This window comes from Geotrypetes seraphini, chromosome 6, assembly GCF_902459505.1.
Source record: "Geotrypetes seraphini chromosome 6, aGeoSer1.1, whole genome shotgun sequence".
In the NCBI taxonomy this organism is placed as follows: Eukaryota; Metazoa; Chordata; class Amphibia; order Gymnophiona; family Dermophiidae; genus Geotrypetes; species Geotrypetes seraphini.
Genome location: NC_047089.1, coordinates 27,267,247 through 27,284,896, shown reverse-complemented (window position 1 = coordinate 27,284,896; position 17,650 = coordinate 27,267,247). Strand labels below are relative to the sequence as shown.

General features: G+C 36.9%; 1 protein-coding gene and 1 non-coding gene across 5 annotated transcripts in view; both read right to left on the bottom strand.

Moving 5' to 3' along the window:
• Positions 1-17,650, bottom strand: part of CEP295 (centrosomal protein 295) — a 161,685-nt gene that overhangs the window by 40,460 nt on the left and 103,575 nt on the right. For all 4 annotated transcript variants that reach the window (XM_033950484.1, XM_033950485.1, XM_033950483.1 and 1 more), the window contains 3 exons: positions 10,051-10,233; positions 8,011-8,117; positions 7,387-7,513 (listed from right to left, as the gene is read on the bottom strand). In XM_033950484.1, the coding sequence (XP_033806375.1) occupies positions 7,387-7,513; positions 8,011-8,117; positions 10,051-10,233 (417 nt within the window). The remainder of the gene's footprint in view (positions 1-7,386; positions 7,514-8,010; positions 8,118-10,050; positions 10,234-17,650) is intronic.
• LOC117363233 lies at positions 7,835-7,916 on the bottom strand. Its single transcript, XR_004540007.1, has one exon. It is a non-coding gene; the product is annotated as a small nucleolar RNA U2-19 (small nucleolar RNA).

Here is a 17,650-nt window from a genome sequence, read left to right as displayed (position 1 = left end):
TCCAAATAAAATAGTATCATAGGATAAAGCCACAGGATTTTCTAAGAAACAATTTATTTGGCCCCATATCAATCTCCAAAAAGCCAAAATGAATGGACAGTAGAATAATAAGTGATCTAAGTCCCTGCTTCGAGATGACAATGCCAACATTTATTTAACTTAGAGCTATCTAACTTTTGTAATCGAACAGGGGTCCAGAAAGCTCGGTGCAACAGAAAAAAACAAGTTTGTCTCATAGATGCTGACATTGTACAACTCATTCTCCAAGACCAAAATCGTGGCCATTGAGACGCAGTAATTTGATGCTTAATCTCAATGCTCCAAATGTCCCTAAGACCATATTTTGGTTTTTTATTTATAAATCCAGATATCAATTTATACCACTGTGCGGCCTGGTGTCCCAGGAAGTCCACCTGAAAACTTTGTGATTTATTAAGACCAAATTTGTGTTGTAGCTGTGAAAAGTCAAGCAGTTTACCATTAGATATAACATCGTCCAGAGTTCTAATACCTGCCATTACCCAATACTTCCAGATGACCTTAAATCCGCCTATTTGACTCTTGGAGTTAAGCCATATAGTTTGATTTGTTGATTTATGTATAGGAATAGGTGTTAAATTATTCACAAACCTCAAAGTTTTCCATGTATCAACTAACACTTTGTTTTCTTTATATATCCTAGGCATTTTGATACTAAGAACATGATTTAATTGCAGAGGAAAAATGAGTCGCCATTCCAACCACAACCAGTCTGGAATATTTTCAATGGGCTCTGGGAAGACCCAATACATACCTTGGCGCAAAATATAGGCTTGATGATACCTATAAAAATTGGGAAAATTTACCCCCCCTTCCCTAATTGACTTTTGCAAAGACACTAAAGCAATTCTAGGAATTTTACCAAGCCAAACAAATTTTGTACGAATTCTATTTAACCTGATATCATACCCATTTGGTAACAAACCACAGGCAATATCATCATTTTAATCGTTTGGACTCTCCCCCACCAAGATAAATGTAAAGGATTCCATTGTTCACACATTTCTGTTACTTTTTGTAATAAAGTACCGGCAATGAGTTGCTATAGGATGTGTTCCTTACTGATACTGCCTGTAATCTCCAAACGGATAGGCTGGTTGCAATTGGGACTGGGATGGATCCTCCATAAACTGAGGTCCATTAGAAAACTGTGCAGAGGGCAAATCTTGTTAACAGAATACCAGCTCCTTCAATCAAAGCTAGAAGAATACCTCCCATAGCAGCAGAGCCCACCATGGCAATTGGCTTTTTCATTTACTTTCATTGTGTCTTCCAGTGTATTTTTTTATCCAAATTCCTAAGTATTTTATTCCATCTTCCTTCCAGATAAAGGAAAATGAGTTAAACAAACCTTTTGTACAATGTACATTAAGTGGAAGAACTTCAGATTTATTCCAATTAATCTTATACCCAGAAAATTTTCCAAATTTCTCTATTAATTCAAGCAAGCATGGAATGGTTGTTTCAGGGTTTCTCAAATGAAGCAGTAGATCATCTGCATAAGCAGAGATCTTATAACCCCTCTCCGAATAGGGAATACCCTGTATCTCCTCTGCCTGTTGAATAGCTAATAACAAGGGTTCTAGTACAATATCAAACAGCAGAGAAGACAAGGGACATCCCTGCCTAACCCCCCTCTGCAAGTTGAAGCTTTCCAAAAAATGATTATTAATATATAATCTAACAGTCGGGGAGCTATACAAGGATTGAATCATTTGTATAAAACCCGTCCCTATATCAAACCATTCCATAGCTTGATACATGAAGGTCCATTTCACCCGATCAAATGCCTTCTCTGCACCAAAGAAACAGAAAAGGCTGGATCATTCATGGCTTTTGTTAAATATAACATTTGAAAAGCCAGTCTGGTATTATTAGAGGAATGTCTCTGAGCAACAAACCCAGTTTGGTGCATACCAATAATATAAGGGAGAGCCTTAGCCAAGCGTAAAGCCAAAAGTTTACAATCTACATTAATTAAAGAAATAGGCCTGTAATTTGAGACCAACGTAGGATCTTTATTTGGCTTTGGCAAAACTATAGTTAAAGACTCTGCCATAGTGCCTAAAATACAACCTTTAAGTAGTTGAGCCTGATATAGATTTAACAAATGTGGTAATAGGGTATTTTGAAATGATTTTAAAAACTCTACCGTGAACCCATCACTACCTGGAGTGGATCCAATTCTAAGGGATTTCAACGCTGTTTGCAATTCTTTTAATGATATAGGCTTTTCAAGACTTCCTTTTATATGTTCAGGAATTTTAGGTCCCTCTAATAATTTTTAAAAATTCTAAACCCTCTTTTTCTTTATCTAAATAAGGCTCAGAAGAATAAAGAGCTTTATAAAATTTTAAAAATTGCTTTAAAATAGGTTTAACTTGAGTGCAAGTATCACCTTTCTCATCTTTGATAGCAACTATTTTTGACTTTCTTTTTTTTGCTTTAAGATAATTTGCCAATAATCTTCCCACCTTATTTGAATTTTCATAATATAAAGCTTGCTGAGAAAATAAATCCTTCCTTACCAATTTCTCATTATATTTACATTTAGCTTTTAAAAGATCCTGGAATATAGAATGTTCCCATTTATCAGTCAATTTTTATTCCAAAAATTTAATTTCTTGTTCCAAAATTGAAAATTGTTGTTTGATCTGTTTCCTAATATATGCCAAAAAAGAAATAGTTTGTCCTCTCATGGTTGTCTTAAAAGCATCCCATAAAGTTTCAATAGAGATTTCTTCAGTGGCAGTAACCTGGAAATATTCATTCATTTTTATATGAAAATTTTCATAAAATTTTGGATCAGGTCTAACATTGTTTTAATCTCCTATTTTAAGTTCAACCCACACCCTCCATGATCAGATATAATAATTGGGTCTATGGAGGCTTGTGTTATCTGCTGTACTAATTGGTTTGAAACAAAAATGTTTTTGTTTTGTTTTTTGTTTTAAATTCTTTATTCATTTTTGCATGTTACAAGTGTAGCAGTTAAACTCATATGAACTTAAAGATACACACTTGATTAACTCTCATATATGCTTTAAGTATAACATTTCATAACAAATTAATATTCTGTAATATTTTAAAAATTATGTAAGAAATCTAATATTTAAATTATTCTTATTGAATAGAATAACCTCCCCTCCCCTCCCTCCCTATTCAATAATACATAATACATAAAAGTATCATTACTGTAAAACTATTCAAATAGTCCTGTATTATGAAATAACAACAAGTAAAGCCCACACATTTCCCCACTAATCAAATATCTTATCATGGGAAAAGTTAATCACAAAATTACACAAATTTAATCTATTCTTGAAAATGATTTGTGAACATGAGAGCAAAAAGAAAAATTCCCGTCCATCAAAATGAAGTATACGCCTTATATCTTTCAAATCACATGCATTTACAAAATTGTCTAAACCTAATGATTTCATAATTTTGCTAGGTTTTTTATCCAACAAAGGATCCATAACAGCATTAAAATCCCCAGCCACCACTAAATTAGATTAAATGATGATTTGATGGATATTTGGCGTATACTTCATTTTGATGGACGGGAATTTTCATTCTGTTCTCATGTTCACAATTCTTTTTCAAGAATAGATTATATTTTTATATCAAAACATCTAGCACATCAAGTGACAAAAGCTGCCATTGATCCAATCATTTTATCTGATCATGGTGGGGTCTGGATTGAAATTAAGATCACAGATCAAAATACAAATAGACCAATATGGAAGTTTGATAATACATTGCTTGCTGATCCAATATTCTGTGAAAATTTTCAAATAAAAATGAAAGAATTTTTTCAAATAAATGACAAAGATGAGATTTCTAGAGAAATATTATGGGATGCATTTAAAGCATCAATAAGAGGACAAATTATTTCTTATTCGGCTTATCTTAATAAACAAAATAGAAAACAATATACTAACTTAGAAAAAGAAATAAAAAATTTAGAATTAAAACTTATAGAAAAATGGGATTATTCTATACAACAAGAACTGTTAAAACTTAAAGGTAAATACAATGAAATATCATCAAAAATGATAAGAAAAGATTTATTCTCTCAGCAGGCACTGTATTATGGAAACTCAAATAAGTCGGGAAGAATACTGGCAAATTACCTAAAAGTGAAAAAAAAGAAAACAAAAATAATTGCTATAAAAGATGAAAAAGGTGATACACTAACAAAAATTGAACCAATCTTAAAACAATTCATAAAATTCTATAAATCTCTTTATTCTTCCGAGACTTATTTAAATAAAGAAAAAGAAGGTTTAGAATTCTTGAAACTATTAAAGGGTCCAAAAATTCCTGAACATATAAAGCGAAGTTTGGAAGAGCAAATATCACTAAAAGAATTAGGAACAGCTTTGAAATCCCTTAGAGTTGGATCCGCTCCAGGTGGTGATGGTTATACAGTGGAATTTTATAAAACATTTCAAAATTTTTTATTACCCTATCTATTAAATCTTTTTCAATATCAACTAAATCAAGGTTGTACAAAAGGCACTATGGCAGAATCATTAACAATAGTTTTACCAAAGCCAAATAAAGATCCCACTTTGGTATCAAATTACAGACCAATTTCTTTAATAAATGTAGATGGAAAATTAGCAAAAATACTTGCGTTAAGATTGGCTAAAGCTCTTCCCCATATTATAAGTATGTCTCAAACAGGATTTGTTGCTCAAAGACATTCATCTCATAACACTAGATTAGCTTTCCATATGTTATACTTAACAAAGAAAATGAACGAGCCTACTTTTGCTGTTTCTTTAGATGCAGAAAAGGCTTTTGACAGAATAGAATGGACATTTATGTATCAGACATTGGATTGGTTTGGTATAGGTCCTGGATTCACACAAATGATACAAACACTATATAGCTCCCCTTCTGCTAGATTATACATTAATAATACGTTTTCAGAAAAATTTAATCTACAAAGAGGAGTTAGACAAGGATGTCCTTTATCTCCTTTACTGTTTGATATAGTTTTAGAACCCTTAATATTAGCAAGCCAACAAGTAAAGGAAATACAAGGTATACCTCATTCAGATAAAGAATATAAAATATCAGCTTACGCTGATGATTTATTATTATATTTGAGGAACCCAGAATCTACCATTCCACATTTACTTGAACTGATTGAAAAATTCAGAAAATTTTCAGGATATAAGATAAACTGGAACAAATCAGAAATACTTCCATTAAATATACATTGTACAAAAGGTTTATTTAAATCATTCTCTTTTGTTTGGAAAGAGGATGCTATTAAATATCTTGGAATTTGGATTACAAAAAATTTGGAAGACACAATAAAAATTAATGAAAAAAATTTATTACAAAAAGTGACAGAGATGTGTGAGCAATGGAACCCTTTACACTTATCTTGGTGGGGAAGAATACAAACTGTTAAAATGATGATATTACCTGTAGTCTGTTACCAAATGGGAATGATACCAGTTTTCTTCCAAAATTCTTTTTATAAAAAATTAAATAAAATATTGACAAAATTTATTTGGCTTGGGAAAAATCCCAGAGTTGCTTTAGTGTCATTACAAAAACCAATTGCGGAGGGAGGGGTAAATTTTCCCAACTTTTATAGGTATCATCAAGCCTATATTTTACGTCAAGGTATGTATTGGATCCTCCCAGAACCCACTGAAAATATTCCAGATTGGTTCTGGCTAGAATGGAGACTTATGTTTCCATTACGTCTTAGTCATGTAGTTAGTATCATGATGCCAAGGCTATACAAAGAACATAAAATATTCATGGATACATGGAAAACTTTAAGATACATAAGTAATCTAACTCCTATTCCAATCAATAAATCAACAACTCAAACGATTTGGTTAAACCCCAAGATCAAAATAGGCGGTTTCAAAATAATCTGGAAAAACTGGATGACAGCAGGTATTCGTATTTTAGACGATATAATAAAAAATGGTAAAATGCTGGAGTTTTCACAATTGCAACATAAATTTGATCTTAATAAAACACAATATTTTAGATGGTTGCAATTGAAGCAATCCATTCAGGTAGGGTTCCCTGAATGGAAAAATCTTACTAATTATCATAGTTTAGAATTCTTGTGTTTCCAGATAAACTCAATAGGACATGAAGCTGCACAGTGGTATAAATTAATATCCGGATATATAAATAAAAAACCAAAAAATGGACTTAGAGACATTTGGAGCATTGAGATAAAACATCATATTAATGCATCTCAATGGCCACGACTTTGGTCTTGGAGGTTAAAATGTACGATGTCAGCATCTATGAGACAAACTTGGTTTTTTCTTTTACATAGAGCTTTATGGACCCCTACACGTTTACATAGAATTGATAGCACTAAATCTAATAGATGCTGGCACTGTCATGTGGAAATTGGGACATTAGACCATCTTCTATTCTTTTGTCCATTCATCTTAACATTCTGGAAATCAATTTGGCCTCAAATTAATAGGATGTTAGAAAACCCGGTAGCCTTGACATATGATACTATATTATTTGGAACAACAATGAGAACAAAAAGTCAAATATCATCAAGTAATAACAAACTTTTGTTTATTTTAACTGGAATAGCAATACAACAAATCACATTCAATTGGAAAAGACATGACAGGTTAAATTACACTTTCTGGTGGAATTCTGTTTGTCATATATATAAAATGGAGCTTACCATAGCAACACAAAAAGGATATATTAATAAATTTCAAAAGATCTGGAGACCATTAATAGATTTTTGTAATGAATGATTAACTTTTCCCAAGATAGAAATATGATTAGAGGGGAATGGGGTGGGATTTTATTTTTGGTATTACACACTATATCAATGTTTGAATGAATTTACAATAAAGTTGTTTTTAAATATTATTGATTGAATGGGAGGGAGGGAAGGGGGATTATTACATTTAAAAGGAATTATATAAATTTAGATTTACTGCATAATATTATAAATTTTGTATAAAATTAATTTTCTAAAAAATGTTAAATTTGATGATAATAAGTGAGTTTATCAAGTGTATATATTTAAGTTTCTAAAAAGTTTATTTGAAACACTTGTTGTAACAAAAGAAAATGAATAAAGATTATGAAAAAAAAAAAGATTAAATGATGATATTAATGCCCAAGAAGGATTCACACAGCCGTGTTTTATAAGCACAACTAGGCTGGTGGAGAAATTTCTGAAGAATCTGCAAGAAATATATATAATAATATTTGATTTAACAGATGGACACTACTAGGTGTATGGTAGTTTATGACAGCAGCATTATAAGAACTACAAACTAACATATTTTAGGACTTATACATAACAGAGTTACTTACCTATGTTACTGGGGCTTGACTCCAAACTTTCATTTGTGAAAATGCTACCAGTGGATATTGTCACTGAAGAACCCTGATCACTTACTGCATCTTGGGTCTGTGGGCTGAATGCACTGGCTGACGAAGCCTGAGATAAGTAAGGGAATAAACAAACCAAAATGTGCATCAGATGTAATGTATACACCTCACTAAAAAAAAAAAACCCAAAACAAAACATGACATAATATGCATCCTGAGCTCAGTTCAAGTGTAGAGATCATCACTGTTTCATTGATCAGCTAACCTGAAGGTTCATCATTGCTCAGTTTGCAGTAACACACACACACACACACACAAAAAACATACTTTTAGTCACACACAGTACATACACTACACAGCTACAGAAGACAAACACACAGGCACACACACACACACAAACATACATGATCTCATTCAGCATCCTATTGCTTCCCAGAAAAGTTCCAGATCATGCACCATCAAGACCATGTGATCTTCTAGTGCTCAGATTTGGCTATATTTCATCACAGATCTGCTTGGATAAATAGCAGCAGATCTCAGTGGAAGAGAATAAATACTAACAGTCTCACACAGAAATTCATTTATTTTAAGTTCTGCATTACAAACCTGACTCTTGAGTCTACATTGTGAATCTGGATATTGTAGAATTCCTCTCCCAATATCAGCTGTGTAACTAGGTAGGACTTCAACCACAACAGAATCTCCACATTGGCCTAAATGTTAACAAATTAAGCCATATTAGTAACAAACATTAACAGAAACTTTTAAGTGCTACTCTCTTCATGTAATTGGCACACTAAACTAAGAAACTGCTAAGAAATTTATTCTTAAGAATTATCAGTGTTGTATCCAGTGTTCAATGATACATACCGTGTTTCCCCAAAAATAAGACCTACCCCGAAAATAAGCCCTAGCAGGATTTTCAGGGTAGGTCTTAATATAAGCCCTACCCCCAAAATAAGCCCTAGTCCCAGGATTTGCTGGCAGTTCCCCTTCCCTCCCTCCCATCCCTTGTGCAGCAGGATCCTTGAGAGAGCACCCCCTCCCCGAGCAACCGCACCACAGCCAAATCCCCATCCTTCCTTCCCTCCCTCCCATCGGAACTGGCTTATTTTGATCACTAAATTGAAAATAAATCATTTTTCCTACCTTTGTTGTCTGGTGATTTCATGAGTCTCTGGTTGTATTTCCTTCTGACTGTACATCCAATATTTATTTATTTCTTCCTGCCTCCTGCATGCTTCCTCTCCTCCAGACCTCATTCCATTCCCCAACCAACATCTCTCTCTGTCCCTCCATGAGTCTAACTTTTTCTTCCTCTCTCCCTGCCTGCCCCCCCCCCGCTGAAGCCACCCCGCCGCCGATAACTCCCTGCCCCACCCCTGAAGCTGACCCTGCCATCCAACACGCTCCATTCCCACCCCTGCCACTACAGCAATAGGGACGGGCCAGGCAAGTGCAGAGACTGCACACGGCCAGCCCACAAGCCTTTCCCCCATCAATTCTGACATCAGAGAGAAGGTTCCGGGCCATCTGGGAGGGAATGGAGCATGTTGGGTGGCAGGGTTGGCTTCAGGGTGGAGCAGGGAGGAATCTGCGGCGGCAGTGGTAGCTTCAGCGGAGGTGGGGGTGGGGAAGGTAGGGAAGAGATCCCATACAGTGGCCAGCCCGTGTACCCCCAACAGGCAGCCCGCATGCCCCCTGAGATATGCATACCACAGGTTGAGAAACACTGCTCTAAGGGGGTGAATATTCAGCCAGAGGTGTGAGCATTTTGCTGACTACCACCAACCTTATTCCCAGATATTCAATGTATGCCTAGGCTGCAGAACTAAATATCCAGTTTATATGGCACTGGCTACCATATATAGCCAGTTAAGTTGATATTCAGAACTCAACCAGCCATGGCTTGCCGCATAAAGATAGGTCTTGCATTCTTGGAAAGAGTAAATAAGCGATTCTAATCTACCTGTTCCACTCCACTTAATATTGTACAGACCTCTATCATATCTCCCCTCAGCCATCTTCTCTTCAGCTTGAAGAGCCCTAGCCTCTTTAGCCTTTCCTGATAGAAAGTCATCTTATCCGCTTTATCATTTTTGTTGCATTTCTCTGTACCTTTTCTAATTCTGCTATATCTTTTTTGAGATGCAGTGATAAGAATTCAAGGAACGGTTGTACCATGGAGCAATACAAAGCATTATAATTTTGTACTCTCACCTATATTTTCCATTCATTTCCTAATAATTCTAATCTGCTCTCTTAGACACTGCTGCACACTGAACAGAAGGTTTCATCATATCATCAACGATAACACCTAGAATCTTTTCTGGGTGGTGACTCCTAACGTGGAACATTGCATTATGTTTTGATCTGTGTTCATTACTATCATTAAGAGCAACCTTTAAAAGGGAACAGTAGCTCTGCTTTTTTTACTTAGTACCAAGTCATACAATTTAACAGATTACAGATGTTCACAGAGAAATGAACTGAGACTTCACCAACATCTTCCATGAAGGTCATCGCTTTTCTGCTCTTCATTTTTACTTGCTGGAAACCCTGAATGAGGGGAGAAATATGATATTCTAACCTGCCCTACCAGGTGGGAAAATCTGGTCCTGGCAAGTGCCTCACTCATTCTCTTACCGGAGTCATGTGTCATGCCAGCATCAAGCATTAGCCTCTCTCGCCATGAAAGTCTGCTTGAATGGCTACTACTGTCCCTTGTGAGTGTGCTGGTGCTCTGATCCTTGCTGGTGGAGATTTTGGACAGATCACTGTCTGTCACACCTGAGAGAAATGATTCTTCTTCGGTGGCAATCTTTCCTCCTGATTAAAAAAAGTTATACATTATCCTGGTTCCAAAAAACAATACAAAAGCAAAACAATTCAAAAACATATCTCAACAAGAATCAGTACAGAATACCAATGTATACACAGTTAAAAACAATTTTCATGCTGAACAAAGCAACTAAAGGCAATATCTAGGAAAGTGCATAAAATCTTACTTGTTTGGATACCTATTACAGCAAAAAAATTTCTCCATCACACTCATGCATATCTGGAGGATTTATTATTTAGTTACAGATCAAGCAATTAAATTTGAGAAATAGGGAGCAGGTAGAAGAACACATGAAAGGCAGGCAAAAACCATGTTTCTATCACGCTAGTTATGGGATTGCCTATTAATCCGAGTCTTCTTATAGGTACACTCATATACTATGGGCTCATAATCAAAACAAAAATAAGTCTAAAAATCCGCTCAAGTTGGCACTTGGACAACCTAAAAGACAGGTCGCCCAAGTGCCAATAACAAAAACGTGTTTTTAGACGTATCCAGAGACCTTTCAGGCCTCTGAATGCCGCTGTGTGTAGAGCTAAAGGGGTGTTTTTGAAGGAGTGGCGAGGGAGGGATTTGGGCGGGACATGGGCTGACCTAGACTCAGGGCTCCTTTTAATAAGCTGCGCTAGTGGTTTTAGCGCGCGCTACTTGCTTACACCTCCATAGAGCTGCTGTTAGTATTTTCCACGTAGCGTGGGGTTAGCACGCACTAATCTTCAGCGCGTGCTAAAAACGCTAGCGCAGCTTAGTAAAAAGAGACCTTAGTCGTACTGCAGTAATAATTGAAAGTTTTACGAGGCTAACAGGAAGGAACTTATACGTTGTGACTTAAGACGATGTAAAACCAGGTCTAAGGGTCAGACTCTGTATAGGTTGGGCTCCCGCTGAGCTAATTGCGGCAAGGGAATCTCCTTGTCACGATCAGTTTAACAGCTGCGGCAGGGAACCCATTCCCCCACTCTGTGAAGACTACCGACATGAGGCATATCCAGTCCCTCTTGCCAAAACCCCCAAAGCCGCCCTCCCTACCCTCGAATGTTCGCAGCAGGAGGAGTGCCAAATTCCTTCTGCCGCCACCTTGCCAAGATATCCATACAGCAGGAGGGTTGCCCACTCCCTCCTATCAGAAAACCTCCACCTCCCCTCGAGCATCCCCCAGCAGGAGAGATGCCCACTGCCATCCTGCCCCCCCTCCCAAGATCATCGGCAGGAGGGATGCCTAGTCCTTCCTGCCAGAACCCCCGTCCGAAAGGAATGTCCCCTGACCCCATCAATACCTTTTTTTAGTTGGCCAGCCGGAGGGATGCTTTCTCCCTCTGGCCGGCAAGCCCGCCTTCACAGAATGGCAGGCTTTCCCCTTCCATCATGGAATGCACCGGGGAGGGGCCAAAGGCCCTTATTGGCCCAGGCGCCCAAGGCTCCTTCCATAGGAGGAGCCTTAGGTGTCTGGGCCAACCAGAATCTTAGGCCTCTCTTCCAGTACATGGAAGTGGCCTAAGGGATCTGGCCAATTGGAATCTTAGGCTACTCCCAGTGCATCCCAGAATGCACTGGGAGAGAGGCCTAAGATTCCGGTTGGGACTGGCCTTAGTCCCCTCCCTGGTGCATCCAACGATGCACCGGGAAGGGAAAGGCCCGCAATTCTGTGAAGGCAGGCCTGCTGGCCAGAGGAAACATCCTTCTGGCCGGCCAACTAAAATAGGCAGGGCCGCCATCAGGGCAGTACTACTAGTCCTGCATTCAGGGGCCCTGAGCTGACAGGGGGCCCGGGCTCCCCCAGGGTCCTAGGCAGTGTTCTAAGGCAGGGGCGCCAGTAGCTCACCAAGGCAAAGTGAGTCGATCACCCAGGACTCACTTTGTCTTGGCGATCTAATCTATCTATCAATCGCTGCCTGGCTGGGCGGAACTTCCTCTCCGACGGCAGAATTGACGTCGGGGAGAGGAAGACTGATCGGCCCGAAGCAGGGAGAGCATGCGTCGGCGTCGACTTTGGGGCCTGTTATCCATTGGTGGGTCCTGTTCCCCGATGGCAGCGGCAGTGGCTTGGGGAACGGCAGGGAGAAAGAAAGAAAGGGGGCAGGCAGGGAAACAGAAGGAAAGAAGAGAAACAGAAAAAAAGAAAGAAAGGTCAGGGAGAGAGGAAGAAAAAGTTGGGGGAGGGAATGAGGTGTGGAGGAGAGAAAGCATACAGGCTGATAGAAGGGAAGAAAGATTGGATGCACAGTCAGAAGAAGAAAGTGCAACCAGAGACTCATGAAATCACCAGACAAGGTAGGAAAAATGATTTTATTTTAAATTTAGCAAAGTGGAGGCAGTATTACCACAGTTTTCAAAGAAATTTGCCCAAATAACTTAATAGTTAACTGGGTAAATTCCCAGAGATGAAAACTTCCCTTCACTTACTATGCACAGTTCTGAATTTATATCTGCTGTCTATATTTTACAATATGGTCCCCTTTTACTAAACCGCAATAGTGGTTTTTAGCGCAGGGAGCCTATGAGCGTCAAGAGCAGCGCTGGGCATTCAGCGCAGCTCCCTGCACTAAAAACTGCTATTGTGGTTTAATAAAAAGGATGGAGGGTATATTTGTCTATTTTTGTATGCTTGTTATTGAGGTGACAGTGCATAGAGTCATCTGCCTTGACCTCTTTGAAAAAAACCCAGAATAGGAATGATAATTAACATTTTCTCAGCGTATAGTGTGCTTTGTGTTTTTTAATTTTATTGTTGGTAGATCATTTTGACTTGGTCATTTTAAAGTAGCTCACAAGCTCAAAAAGTTTGGGCACCTCTGAGCTAGAGCATTGAAACTGTGTATTTCTATTTTATCCCCCCTTTTACAAAACTGTGGAGCGTTTTTTAGCGCCAGCCGTGGTGGTAGCAGCTCTGATGCTCAGAATTCTATGAGCGTCAGGGCTGTTACCACTGTGGCTAAAATCCACACTACAGTTTTGTAAAAGAGTGAGGGGTTAGTTTGTGATGACATATTCCATACTAGGCGAAGGTGTTTTCTGTGTTCTGTGTGTTCGAAAGACATGGTTTTCTGTTAGGATTGACGGTGTAGGATTGATTGGTCTGGCTTGTTTAGTTTTACAATGGGTGTATTAATGTACTGCTCACTGCAATATGTAAGATGCTGCCTTTTCCTAGGTACTCATGTGTGATGTGTGGTTTGTTACTAAAAATCATGTTTTTCTTACAGATGGGGGGGGGTGCCAAAAAATGATGGGCCCCGGGTGTTACATATGCTACGTACGCCACTGTATGTAAAGATACCAGAAAGCTGGCGTAGCAAAAACTTTAAGTAAATTGTTATTCTTCTAAGTTTTGAGTATTTAACCCTCCCACAATCTCACGGGCACTCGTTTCAAGTTTATTGAGATTTTGATTTAAACGCAATATCAAATATTTTCAATGCGAGGGCGTGGCTTACCGCGCACACAAAATGGACGTGTGATCGCGGCGCTCCTCTCAACTAGGCAACGAATGATTAAAAATTTTCCCCTTCGAGTTGATTTCGGTAAAAAAATCAATGCCGATTGATGAAACTTATATATCTACCAACAAAGGTAATTTGATAATACCTTCTCCGCCGGTACTGAAGAAAAGCCTGAGGGGAAGGAGACAAGCGCTGTTGCTTCTTTTACCGGCTTTTCTCTGTGCTGGTGCGGCACGGTAGTGAGGGCAGGCTGTTGAAAATTTGAACTGGCCAACGGCAAAGAAAAAAGGAAAAGGAAAGTTTTTCCCTTCAAGCCGATCTCGGTAAGAAGCTGGTGACAGTCGATTCTGGAGCTGTGGCGGTTTAGTGCAGCCCTCTTCTGCCGGAGCTGAGACGGAGCCCTGGGGGTGGGGAGCCAAGAAGATCAGCTACTCCTTCGCCGGTTTCTCTTTGTGCTATAAAGAGTGACATTAAAAGCAAGATACTGGACAGAGTGAAGGCAGACTATCGAGCATTGAACTAGCCAACTACAGAAAAGAAAGAAAAAAGTTTCCCCCTTCAGACCGATTTCAGTGGAGGGCTGGTGTCAGTCAATGATGAAAATATGGCAGTTTGATGTAGCCCTCCCCCGCCGGTGTTAAAGCGAAGCCCTGAGGATAAGAAGCCGGTTTTAACTGTGGAGAAATAAAATCGGCGAAAACTGTGGCAATTAATACTACCCTCCACCTGCTGAAACTAAAATAAAGCCCTGAGGGAAGGGAGCCAAAAAGAAAAAATCTGTTATTTCCTCACCGGCATAACATAGAAGGCAAGCTATTACATATTGTGGCAGACAGAAATCTTCCTGAACCTAACGACTGTGGAGTAAATAAAATCGGTAAAAATATAAAAAGAAGTGCAAAAACATGGCAAGTACCCGACAAAATAAAAATGAAACCGGTATGTCAGCAAAAAGGCAGAAGCAGGATCAAATTACACCAAGTAAGGTCCCACTTCCTGCTGAAGAGACGGATGTGTTGAGTAAAGCAGAAGTTATGGAGGAACTGAGACAGATTAAACAAATGCTTAAAGAGACTGTGAGTAATATGGCTGAAATGAAGGAAGAAATACTAAATATCCATAGACAGATGGAAATAAATAATAAAAGAACAACTGACTTAGAAGCTAAAATGGAGGTTTTAGAATGTGAAGGAAACAGATGTAAAAATGACAGTTTGGAACTGATTCAATTGAAAAATCAGCTGGAAGATTATGAAAACCGAGGAAGAAGAAAGAATATAAAACTTTTTGGAATGCAGGAAATTTGGAAGGGAAAAATGCCATACAATTTTTAGAAAATCTAATTCCCAAAATACTACAATTGGACTTTAAACAACCATTAGCAATAGAAAGAGCGCACAGGATCCCAGTAAAAAATATGGACAATCAAGGAAGACCAAGACCCTTAATATTTAAAATGCTAAGGTACCAGCAAGCAATAGAAATTTTAAATGCTGCCAAGAAAGACAAAAATTTAAATTACAAAGGATCCAAAATATGGTTTTTGCCGGATTTTGCTAAAAACACAGCAAATAAAAGAAAGAGTTTCTTAGATTTGAGACCTCAATTAAAAGAAAAGGGATATAAATACGGATTGTATTACCCAGCAAAAATGAGGGTATCTTCTGGAGATAAATCTTTGTATTTTGAAGATCCAGAAAAGCTAAAAACCTTTCTTTCAAAATCAGAACCCATGTCATTTTAACATAATGGATGTTTGAAATGATCATAAAATATCAAGACTGGTTTTGACGACATTGTGAAAAAATATAAAACTGTGAGACTTTGGAATACTGAAGAAAGAAAAACATGAAATAAAGAACAGGAAATAAAATGAACTAAAGAAAAGACAATAAAAAATATAAAGAAGTAAATAGACTAGAAAGACAGAATGGAAACTCAAGAGACTAAACTTAAAAGAGTAAAATATGGATGGCTGGAGTAAAGAGTGATCAGAAAGAAATAAAAACTTGAATAAAAAACAAAAGCAAAAGAAGGAAAAAAAATGCACCAGATAACAATAAAAATTGGATAAAAGAAGAATGTAAAAAAGAAAAAGGATATTAAAAACTTTTAAAATAATATATGAAGATATGGATATTAGTTTTTAGATATTAAAAGATGATAAGAATTGATGGGATAGAAGGTATAAGATATAGGAAAAATATCATTACTATATTAAATATATGTTTATGATAAAATTTTATGATATAAACTAAAATACTGGGGAAATATAAATTAAAAATTGATGAGTGGATAAAGATACATTAATGAAATATTAGGAGTAAGGGGATATTAATTGAATATTGGTTGCCTAGAGGGGAGGGGGATGTTCGGGTTGCTGTTCCAATGTGTGTCCTTAAGCAGTCATTATATTGGGTGGGAAAGGGAGGGAAAAAGATGGGATTTAATAGAATGATTAAGGAGAAGGTTAATAAGGGATTGGATACTTCAAGGATAAAAATGTGTGTCATAGAGAATATTTTTTGGATTTTAAATATGAAGGAAGAAAGGGAAAAGATTATGATGATAAGTTTTAAAATATATAATGTCTTTTAAGATATACTCTTAATGTCAATGGCCTGAATCATGTAATCAAAAGGAAAAAGGTATTAGCATTTTTAAAAAAACAAAACGCGGATGTTTACTGTCTGCAGGAGACTCATCTTAATATAAAGGAATCACAGAAACTAACGGGTGGGTGGGTAAAAGAATGTTTTTTTGCTCCAGCAGAGGGTAAAAAAGCAGGGGTAGCAATTCTTATAAATAAAAAATGTATGGCCAAGATTAAGGTAATAAATTCAGATCCACATGGAAGAAGGATACATATTGATATAGGTATGGGAAATAATGCCCTGACGTTGTTTAATATATATGCCCCTAATTCGAATCAATCAGAATTTTTTAAAAAGTTACAGAATATGTTGTTACCACTGGCTGCTTCTAATTTAGTGGTGGCTGGAGATTTTAATGCTGTAATGGATCCATTATTGGATAAAAAACCAGGTAAAAGTATAAAATCTTTAGGTTTAGATAATTTGGCTCAATCATGTGATTTGAAGGATATATGGCGTATTCTTCATTTTAATGATCAGGAGTTTTCATTTTATTCACAGGTTCATAAATCATTTTCAAGAATAGATTATATTTTTGTTTCAACAAATAAGGTGCAACAGGTGATTAAAGCTTCCATAGATCCTATTATTATTTTGGATCATGCGGGAGTATGGATTGAATTACAATTGGATCAATTGGAGAATGGTAGACCTCTTTGGAGATTTGATAATGCATTGCTTGTGGATGACAAATTTTTGGAAAATTTTAAAACACAAATTAATGATTTCTTTCAAATAAATTTAGTGGAGGATACATCTATTGAGAACGTATGGGACGCATTTAAAGCAACTATGAGGGGCAATATTATATCATATTCAGCTTTTGTTAGGAAACAGATTAAAATGCAATATATAGAATTAGAAAAAGAAATTAAAATATTAGAAGCTAAACTGGTAAGTAAATGGGAACATGAAGTATTGCAAGCTCTTTTGAAAGCAAAAGGTAAATATAATGAATTAACTTCAAAAATGATAAGAAGAGATTTGTTTTCCAAACAAGCAATGTATTATGGAAATTCTAATAAGGCGGGAAGATTATTGGCAAATTATCTTAAAGCAAAAAAAAAGAAGAACTAATATAAATGGGATAAAAGATGATAATGGTATAATAACAAATCAAACAAATATAATTTTAAAACAATTTCTAAAATTTTATAAAGACCTATATTCTTCCGAGCCTTATTTGGGGAGACAAAAAGATGGTAAAAATTTTTTAGATTCAATTAATGTACCTAAGATTCCTGATCATATAAAACGGAGTTTAGATGAACCTATATCATTAAAAGAATTAGAAACAGCGTTGAGATCTC